The 11,317-nt window shown below is 45.1% G+C and overlaps 1 protein-coding gene across 3 annotated transcripts in view; it reads left to right on the top strand.

Moving 5' to 3' along the window:
• ptk2ab (protein tyrosine kinase 2ab) overlaps window positions 1–11,317 on the top strand; it is a 121,958-nt gene that overhangs the window by 21,277 nt on the left and 89,364 nt on the right. For all 3 annotated transcript variants that reach the window (XM_080767110.1, XM_080767113.1, XM_080767109.1), the window contains exons 3-4: window positions 10,157–10,512; window positions 11,144–11,310. In XM_080767110.1, coding sequence (XP_080623236.1) covers window positions 10,213–10,512; window positions 11,144–11,310 — 467 coding nt within the window. In that variant the 5' untranslated portion in view covers window positions 10,157–10,212. The remainder of the gene's footprint in view (window positions 1–10,156; window positions 10,513–11,143; window positions 11,311–11,317) is intronic.

An 11,317-nucleotide genomic window follows, 5' to 3' on the forward strand; every position in this document is an offset into this window, starting at 1 on the left:
GATCTGTAGCCCTTCTTTGAAGTATACTCCCAGAGAGAACGTAGAGGAATTGTTATTTTGATCGTTTGCCGGTTTACCTAATGGTACCAGCATCAATGCAGCGTGGAAATGGACGGAATTGCAGACAAAATGGACACGACAACAACAGAACACTATACTAGGGTTTTGGGTCTGAGAGGCTATATAGCTAAACGTCATCAACTGGTGGTCCAATGGCTCGAATGCCAAATAAATACTGGTCCATGTGTTGAGAAGGGTTGAAAACCACTGCCTTACTTTGATCATAGTATACACTAGCCACAGCCTCGTCAACAGTAGCGCGTCCACACAGGCGTAGCGTTTTGAGCTTGTAAGAGCTGCTACTTATGCTACTTCTGATTCCTTAAAAAAAAACATTTTCGGATATAATGAGTATAGTCCAACCCGAAGTAAGTACTTTTATGGAAATGTATGGATTGGTTTATAGTTGTGATTGCAGTGATGTCGTCATGTGTGTGTGTGTGTGTGTGTGTGTGTGGTCCTGTGGAATCGGGCTGTGATTTGATTGGTTATTGGGTGTGCTGGGGGAGATATGGTTTGTAAAGTAGGCCAAGTGGCTGTGAAGTCGCTGGGAAACGTGCGCGCGCACACACACACACACACACACACACACACACACACACACACACACGATACGCATGCACACACCAATCAATATTTGTGTATAGCATGGGCCAACGTTTTTCATCTTTCTCCTGATAATGCAATTTCCGGGTGAGGAAAGGAAAGGGGGGTGGGGAGAGGAGAGGAGAGGGGAAGGGAGTAGTGGAGGAAGGGAGAGGTTTGTTGATTGGTTGAAAGATGAGAAGGTTAAAGGAAGGAAGGGAGAGAGGTGGTTGGAGAAACAGAGCCCGAGGATGAGATGGAACACATGAGAGAAAGAAGGAGACATGATGCAGGAAATGGTGGGTGGAGGAGAGAGGGACGGAGGGGCAGGGGAGAGAGGGGTGGAGGGGAGTAGGGGGCATAGACGGAATGAGAGACAGTGATGGAGATGGGGGGAAGGAGATAGAGGAGGAGGAGGAGGAGGAGGAGGAGGAGAAATTGAGGAGAGCAAGGAAAGGATGGACGGAGGGAGAGAGAGAGGGGGGAAGGAAGGGGGGTGGGGTGCCAATCTAGGCCTGTCCCAATTATTACATAATCGCCCCGATGGCAAATTATTTGAGACTATATCGTCAATCGTTTCCATGCAGGTTGAAAAATGTCCGTATACTTTTATTTTCAAAACATTTTTCAAACATAGCAGAGATATAGTTGATCTGACTATATACGACCTTACGAAATGCAACAGAAAAACTGTCATTGTAATGTGCAATGCAAAAAAACCCACACAATTTGAATTGTTAATCACTGTATTTAATTATTTTTATCGTCGACTTAAATGTGTACAGAGTGAGAGTGAGAGAGTGTGAGTGACTGAGTGCAGAGGACTGCTTGTCTCCCGTGTGTGGGATTCTAACCCCGGTAACCCAGATACGTATTAGATACTATGGTGACAGACTGGTCCATGACAGACACACACAGGCATAACTTCTTGTGTCTGTGCGTGTGTGCATGTGCGTGCATGTGTGTGTGCGTGCGTGGAGCACGTCATACACACCAACCTGCTCGCTTGCATGGCCTAGTTAGTTCTCTGTTTCTTAACTAGTGGGTCAGGGCCCAGAAGTGGGTCATGATGGAATCCTCTAACGGGGTGCAGCTGGGTGGGGAACGAGACCACCAGTAAACCTCTCAAGCCCTAGATCTGCTATTTTTGAGCATTCGTAAAATTAAAACCATAAAGAAAAATATAGGGATATGACATCATAATTATCGGCCCGATAACATTATTAATAGCTCTGATAATATATTGTGTATATATTCTTTATTTTATATATTTTCATATGCTTGCAGTTCTGCTAAATGCTTTTTTGTTTTATCTGTTGAGTGTTTGTATCTGATGACGAAGCACCCAGTGATATACTGTATATTTGCTAATAGGTCAAAGCTTCATTTGTCTTTTTTATTTATGTCTTAACTGTCTATATATTTTTATTATCGGTTATTAGTATATGTATCGGTCTTGAGAAGCAAGAAGTTATCAGTATCGGTTTCATAATGGCTGATTTTACATTTGCTGAAAATAGCCGATCTACAAGCTCACAACGTGTCGCATTTCAGCATGCAACCAAGGGTTAAATGACTTATAGTGGATCTGTCCACTAGTCCCTTCCTAACATTTTAGTCTAGTTTTTATTTATTGACGAAATTGTCGATATATATAGTCTTAATTTTAGTCACCATAGCTTAAAGCTTATAGTTTTCAATTCGTTTCTATTTAGTTTTTGTCAGTGAAAAAAGGTAGTCGACGAACATTTTTCGTTTGGTTTTAGTTGACGAAAAGAGACACTGCATGCTGCGTGTGCGCGTCACTGTGTGTGTGTGTGTGTGTGTGTGTGTGTGTGTGTGTGTGTGTGTGTGTGAGAGAGAGCATAGATGTGTTCTATGTTACTGTATGGAGGCTGTGGTACCAGGCTGTGGTACCAGGTAGAGATTTGATTTCAATTATCTAGGCGTGTTGCACTGTCGTCGGTCCTGAGACTCCTGACTACATAACACAGAAAACAGCTAGGGCTGCAGCAGCCAGTTAATCAAACTAATCGGTTTCTTCGATTACACCAAATAATTTGATTTAGTTGTGAGCTTGTAGAACGGCTATTTTCTGTATTTTTTCACGTGACACTGTTTTACAAGTAAGTATAGACTTGGGCGGACTTAATTTCTTTATTTGATTATGTCAAGTTTATTTGATTTGTTTTAATGGGAAAAGTAATCATTTGCAACCCTAAACGCAACATGCTATATACTAGACACTTGTTTCACTCATTCAGTAACAAGGGAGACCAGTCAGACATTGACAATTCACCCACCTGCCCACCTGGCCCTGGCAGGTAAATAGAACATTCGGACAGGTGGAGTTTGCTAATGGTTGCCTATACTGTCTACAACACAAAGATATAGTATCTGTCTAAACACCTGAACGTGGCCAGAGCGCTCTGTCTTCTGGTCTGTGGAATGTAAAATAAGAACACTGTTTGGCTAAAATGTGCTGTTTTCACTGTTGCTACACTTTAAAAAAGTGTGAACCCATAGTCATATTCATAGTAGGCATGTGGCATAAAAAATTATGGGGGGGGGGGGGGGGGGGGGAGTACATTTAACATTAAATCTAATTTCATACTTTATTTTTCGGCAAGTAAATTGGGCAAGACCTTTTTGGCAAAGGCAACTTGCCCAACAAGAGGCAAGTGCCTCTGAGACCAATTAGTGTCAACCCCTTGCACTGCCAGTATTACTGAACAAACAAGTCTATAATACAATAATCTATATATACAGTCGATAGAGCTTTTCAAGACTTAAAAAAACCCAATATCACTTACAGTACAATCCCCCCCCTTCAGTCAGATTGTATAAGCCGCAATGTGACGCAACGTTGAATACCTGAACACACACATGCAGCTTTACACATTCCTGTGACACGTGGCCACACGCACTAAACAACAGAGAAGCTTTCCCACACGCACTAAACGACACCGAAGCTCTGTTGTGTAAACACTGTTACTCACGACTGTTTGTGTTCTTTTTAGACAAAATATAAAAGGATACTCCTTTGGAAAGGCTATATTATTTTACTTATATTGACCCTAAACAATTTAGTATTATTTAGTATATGTAAGGTTTTGGAAGAATATATATTCAAAGATTTGCACTTTGCATTTTCACGACTTCTCAAAAAATAGCAGACTGTGTGTGTGTGTGTGTGTGTGTGTGTGTGTGTGTGTGTGTGTGTGTGTGTGTGTGTGTGTGTGTGTGTGTGTGTGTGTGTGTGTGTGCGTGTGCGTGTGTGTGTGTGCGCGCGCTCGGATCGCCGCCTTTTCACATACTGTATTAACCACTTCTTCAGCCCTATATAATACATTTTGGCTATTTGAAAATAGTCTATATACAAGCTCACAATGTGTCGCGATGTTACACACATTGTGAGCTTGTAGAGCTGCTATTTTCAAGAGATTTTGAAAAATACAAAATCACACTTGTGTGAAGTGAGGGGCGCTCTTATCATTATACATCAGCCAATGAAATCGCCACATTCTGTGCTACAAACACAAACACACAAAGCTGTCCAACACTCAAAATTGTCAGTACCTTTTCCACCACTGGTTGAAAAGGTGTTTGATTGATGATTCAAGTGTCTTTATTAGGAAAAAGACCCCTTGAGGTGTACCATCTCTTCTCTTCGAGGGGCTCCCAACACGGATACACAGGGTTGGCCGTTATGTGAGCTTGTAGATCGGCTTTAAGACATTTCACGGCCGTGGCATGGGGCTGTATATCAGGGCTGTATCACTTTATAATGGCATCAAATGAACGCAAAACAAAACCACACACGGTTTATTCACATTGGCTTATTTTAACAGGATTAGGTAAATCACACCACGAGAGGAGTATTTAACGGCGCTAATATAACTTGCTCAGCCGCGCTGCTTGCGTTTGGACGCCAACCGTATCGGGTTTTAATAGAGATTATTGCTATCGGGGTTTTAATAGAGATTATACTCCTAATCCCGTCAGACATGCACAGAGAGACAGTTGTAATCTTGGTCCTCTCTCTAAATCCTTCAGATCACAGTCCGATACCAGACAGACCACAGCATACAGTAGCTATACTGTACATGTATACTGCAAGATGGAAGAAAGATGCAATTTGGAAATTCATGCCCCACCCAGTTATGTGTCCCTCTTTACAATTTACAATTTAGTCTCTCTATACTCTGTGTCTTTTCATGCATGCATTCATTCATTACATGTTTATTTAAAATTATCTGAGAGATAATTGAGGGAGACCCTCATTTTTACACAAAGGAAAAGCACCTCAAAAGTGTACTTAAGTATGCAGTACTTGAGTACATGTAGTTAGTTACAACTGCATTGTCGGCACATGAGGTTATTATGAGCAGAATGTTGGATATCATGCAATGTAATATGTTACAATTAATATCCATAATGTACAGCCCAGCTGGTCGTGATTGCTCCACCCGGTTTCTTTCTCAAGATAAATGACCATGTTGTCACTTATTACCATTTGAATCAATACGAGTATACACAGAATATTGATACAATGATGATGTTCACACACACACACACACACACACACACACGCACGCACGCACACACACATGCTACATGAGAGACTGCTGAGTCGGGTCACAAAATACATAATATTCCACTTTCATTTCTGTAGTTGTTTGGGTGTGTGTGTGTGTGTGTGTGTGTGTGTGTGTGTGTGTGTGTGCTCGTGCATGCATTGCACATACGCATGAGTCCATATGCTTGCGTGTGTGTGTGTCGTGGACGCGGTTTGTCTTTGAGGGAACTGTAGGTCAAGTAGTGAAAGTGCTGAATCGTCTCTCTCTCTCTCTCTCTCTGTCTGTCTCAGCCAACACAGCTGCATTGTGTGACTTGGGGTGATTACTCGTGCCATCTTGACAGCGGCGTTTGTGTGAAACGTTGCAGCTTTTCTGCGTTCTAACTCCTAGACGTGCGTGAAGTGCACTGTCATAATGCACACGTCAGCGGACACTCATGCGCATACTGTATACATGCGGCCCAGGACAGTGCAGCAATGCAGCAGTGTACTGTACGTGAGGAAGGGTTTGCGCTGCTGCTGAGTGAGACGCTCGCTCCCACAGGGGCTGTTCAAAGTTCACAACACGAGGGCTGTCACCGTTGCACGTTAAAATGTGGACCTGTTATTGCTTTTATAGCAGCTTTAACCCATTTTGACAGATTGTACAGTCTTCTAAATACTGGCAGTTTTCTGAAAAACCTCATGTCTCTATGCCAGCCGTTCTCCAACATTTTCATGTACACCACATTTTTCCCCATTACAACAAAAATAAATAGCAGACCTATAAGCTCCGAGTGCCGCGCTATACGAGCTTGTAGATCTGCATTTTTTCAATAGCGGAAACTAAAACGAATTTGGGAGCGTTTTTCCCATTGCTGGCTGCCTGAATACCAAGAAATAGTTTGGTAAACGGGTCATTAAGATTCCGACATAATATTACTTACAACAGATTTAATTCGCATTGAACATTCCGATTTGTTTGCCTTTCAGGCATCGTAATCACAAATTGCACAGGGCAGACATGACACATAAAACTACTAAAACAACAAGGAAGTCGCTGACACATTATTTTTATTGTTTTCTTTCCAAATGATTGACACATTTTGAATAGTATACAAAAACGATTGCGATTATCTCAGATAATTGCGATTCGAATTGTGTCTAATAATTGTGAAAGGCCTAGTACACGATTAAGCTATAAGCAGGTGAGGACAATCTCTAACAACAATTCAACCACCACCCTAGAAACGTCTGCACGCAGCAAATAGCAATATATAAATACATACTATAGCAGCCTATTACATCCCAAAACTGGCCAACATCACATACCCGCTCCCAAAACTACCTTATTTTAGAAGTCCCCATTGTGAATCCCAAATTGGGTGAGACAGCCTTTCATTACTAGTATGCACCTCACACGTGGAACTGTCTACAATCAATCTTAAAACGGAATAACTTGATTTCACTTGAACGTTTTAAAAGACTTGTAAGGATCCATTTGAGATGAGATGATTCTGTCGTTCACTCTGAATTAGGGATGCACCGAAAGGGAAATTCTTGGCCGAAACCGAATATAAGAAACAGTTGGCCGAATACCGAATATCCGAATATATTTAATATTATATATATTTTCGCCTACCATTGCTGTCATTGCCGTACCTTAAAGCTACCTGATTTATGGTTATGGCAAAACTTAACTTCAATGATAATCACTGTTATGGGTCCATAAAACATTTATTCAGCTCATTTGAATGCATTCATTGCATACACTATTCGGTGATATATTTTCTGCCTATTCAGGCCGAAACCGAATAGGCCGAAAATGCATTTTAGCCATTTTCTGCCGAATATTTTCTGCGGCCGAATATTCGGTGCATGTGTTACTGTAATCAGGGCGTTATTGGAAAAGACAGCTTGCAACTTCCCTGTATAAATAAAGGTTAAAGAAATAAAGAAAGAAAAAGAGATGATAATATTATATTAAAATTGGACGGGACAGGCCCCAAAATAGACACGGCCAGTTTGAAAGTGGTTTAAAACAACCGTACAAGAGATACGAAACTCTTATCTGTTATTTAACTAAGCGGGTCTCAGACAGACCGACAGACAGACAGACAGACAGCAGCGGGTTGGCAGGTGGTTTGGATTTACTCCAGGACCAAGTCTTATGGTCCCGTCGTAGTCGACCCGACCCTGGATTTCACAAACAATCGATGACTCAGCATGCAAGGCTTGGCTGCTGGGATATAGCCATGGCAGGAAGTGACGGTGACAGGAAGCGGCAGGCAGGGGGGTGTGTTTGAAACACTCAGATGAGGGAAAGAGGAGGAAGAGAAACACAAACATGCGGAGAGAAACAGAGAGAGAGAGACAAGACGAAGAGAGGAATAGGGGAGGAATGATAGGGGAGGATAAGTTATCAGAGAGAGACTGAGATAAAACCAGAACGACGGGAGAGTGAAGAGTGAATCGGTGTGTTTGAGAGAGAGAGAGAGAGTAGAGAATGAGGATTTGTTGACTAGTTTTGTAACCGCATGTTGCACGTTTTGTCAGCTATACAGTACTTCTAGTCTACAAAATGACATTCCTTGTTTCACTTTCAAGTAACGCAGAATGATCTTCTAGGCGTGTACTCACTGTACTGTATATGGGCTGACCTTTTTAAAATACTTCTCTGTGCACTGCTACGTAGCTAAACTGTACCAGACAGCCTTGTTGTGGTTGTTGTTATTATTGACCTTTCCCCTGCTGAACAAGGACTTCAACATGCCTCCTGTGTTGGATACCGGTACAGGAGGAGTGTGTAGCAAACACAGCAGTTATAATACGCACAGCCTGCAGCAGGCCTATAGCAGGACGGGAGGTTTTGGAACCAGCAGGGCTTAGGATTTAGCCCTGTAACAGTCAGTATAGGGTTATAGACACAGCAGTCAGTGGGGTTACTAACTAGACCCCCCAGTAGTCGGTGTGCAGTGGGGTTGTCGGGCCATAGAGTTATATATAAACTAGAGAGCTACACAGCCCCGACCTCCGCTATTCATTTCAATGGAAGTTGCTCAGTGGCGTTTTGAAGAACGCTCTACTACCGCATTTTTTTCCCCTTTTCGATTTGACCAACATTTGGTGGTCAACGTGCATGAAGTGCTAACGAGCGAGCCGTGTTGAACCCCCCCAGCTGTTTACTCGTGCTGCATGCACTGGCCAAAAAAAGAGAAAAAAAAACCCAAAACGCCCGCCTGCAGTCCCAGCTTTGACCATTGGGGCTTGGTGGCTTCAACGTTGCAACCATGCAGGCGGGTGAGAGAGGTGGGCGTGTCCTGCAGAGAGGCCTGTGTGTGCTTTGTACCTGTTGGCCCTGCTCACTGCGTAATATGACAGGTAGGAACTATTGGCCCTGCTCACTGCGTAATATGACAGGTAGGAACTATTGGCCCTGCTCACTGCGTAATATGACAGGTAGGAACTATTGGCCCTGCTCACTGCGTAATATGACGGGTAGGAACTATTGGCCCTGCTCACTGCGTAATATGACAGGTAGGAACTATTGGCCCTGCTCACTGTGTATGACGGGTAGTAAGTAGGAACTATTGGCCCTGCTCACTGTGTATGACGGGTAGGAAGTAGGAACTATTGGCCCTGCTCACTGTGTATGACGGGTAGGAACTATTGGCCCTGCTCACTGCGTATGACGGGTAGGAACTATTGGCCCTGCTCACTGCGTATGACGGGTAGGAACTATTGGCCCTGCTCACTGCGTATGACGGGTAGGAACTATTGGCCCTGCTCACTGTGTATGACGGGTATAGGAACTATTGGCCCTGCTCACTGTGTATGACGGGTATAGGAACTATTGGCCCTGCTCACTGCGTATGACGGGTATAGGAACTATTGGCCCTGCTCACTGCGTATGACGGGTATAGGAACTATTGGCCCTGCTCACTGCGTATGACGGGTATAGGAACTATTGGCCCTGCTCACTGCGTATGACGGGTATAGGAACTATTGGCCCTGCTCACTGCGTATGACGGGTATAGGAACTATTGGCCCTGCTCACTGCGTATGACGGGTATAGGAACTATTGGCCCTCTCACTGGGTTGACTCTCCATCAGAGGCTAGACACAATGACAACAAATGAAATCAATTGGGTTATTTAGCAGCCGGACAGACAAGCTGACTGGCTGTCTGTCTGTAATGACTGCCTTGTTCGGTGGGGGAGGCTGACCGATCGAACGATTTGACTATAGGCTGATTTACTGGTGATGACGACCGGTAGTGTGTCTGGCTGAACTAAACGTCTGGGTGGGTTTATTGACCCAATGACGGATTGTCTTGATTTTTTTACTGGGATGACAAGCTAGCCCTGCAGTTAATGAGCAATTGATTGATTTATGGATTGAATGGCCGGGGTGACTCAGCGACTGGATGACTAATGGCTATTTGACTCACTGGTTTGGTTAGGTCCGCCGCAGGCCGGCTAACTGACTGACTGACGGAGCAATGAAACGATCGCCTGGGAGGTTAAACTAGTATTGATGTTTGAGTTAATTCCTCTCCGATTCCCCGTGGACGTCGATGTCTTAACCCGCTTTCAGCCTCGGGCGTCCCTCAAAGTTATAGCGGATATAGAGGGTATATATGCGCATGCATAAAGTGAGTTTAACGTCGTTAAACGTAGTAATGTCGTTTAACGGTAACCCATTTTGGGGGCGGGAACCCCTTTTGGTGTTATAGCATTATGTCATGCTTTAGCTATATTGAAAAATAGCAGATCTACAAGCTCGTAGGAGCTTGTGTAAGTCTGCTATTTTTCAAAAATCGACATACATAACATAGCTTTTTCCAGAAAACTGTCAGGATGTAGAAGACATCATGTAGAATCCGATCTCGGGTTTCTAAACGGGTTTAAGAAGCGTTTTAACTTAAGACTCGTCTCCTCCTCTCATCCCCAGAATATGACAGTCAGCTAGCCCCAGCTGGAGCGCCCACCACCACCACCAAGTCAGGAATGGCGTCGTCCTCCTACCTGGATCCCCCCCCCTCCTCCTCCTCCAGCCTCAACAACCACTCCGGGGGCGGCGGAGGGGGAGGGGCGCCGCTGCTGCTGCCGCCGGGCTGCGGCGGCGGCGGGGTCAAGTCCTCCTCCCGAGGAGGGGGAGGAGGGGCGGGGGGCCCCGCCTCCTCGGCGGCGGCGGCGGGGGGTCTGGAGCGACCCGCCGTGCTCAAGATCTTCCACTACTTTGAGAGCAACAGCGAGCCGTGCACGTGGGCCAGCAACATACGGCACGGAGACGCCACCGACGTCAGGGTGAGGACGCCGCGCTGCGCGCTACACGCACGCACACACACACAGACACGCACGCACGGATGCACGCACGCACGGACACACACACAGACACGCACGGACACACAGACACGCACGCACGGACACACACACACATGACACACGGACACGTGCTCTCTCTCGAAAGCTAAATGCCAAGAAGAAGCCATGGTGACATTTGTCATATCGGATTCAGACCTGGATTGTTAAGTAAAGTGGAGTAAAGTAAAAAGCATGTATGAATGCACGTGTGTGCGCACGAGCACACACACACACACACGCGTGCGCACGCACACACACACACACACACACACGAAATGCCAAGAACAAGGTTTCTCTGGAATGAAAGTGACGTGAGCTCTCTTCGTCCCTTTTATTCTCTCTGTCTCTGTCTGTCTGTCTGTCTGTCTGTCTGTCTGTCTGTCTGTCTGTCTGTCTGTCTGTCTGTCTGTCTGTCTGTCTGTCTGTCTGTCTGTCTCTCTCTGTCTGTCTGTCTCTCTCTCTCTCTCTCTCTCTCTCTCTGTCTCTCTCTGTCTCTCTCTCTGTCTCTGTCTCTCTCTCTCTCTCTCTGTCTGTCTGTCTCTCTCTCTCTCTCTCTCTCTCTCTCTCTCCCCAGGGTGTGATCCAGAAGATAGCAGAGATCCACAAGCTGCGCTGTGTGTCCTCGCTGGGCCTCCGTCTCGCTCACCTGCGCTCCGAGGCCATCCATTGGCTGCATCCCGATCTGGGCGTGTCTCACGTCAGGGAGAAGTACGAGAAACAGCACCCCCAGGAGGAGTGGAGGTACACG

Source organism: Protomyctophum bolini (genome assembly GCF_963924005.1).
Source record: "Protomyctophum bolini genome assembly, chromosome: 7".
Taxonomy (NCBI): domain Eukaryota; kingdom Metazoa; phylum Chordata; class Actinopteri; order Myctophiformes; family Myctophidae; genus Protomyctophum; species Protomyctophum bolini.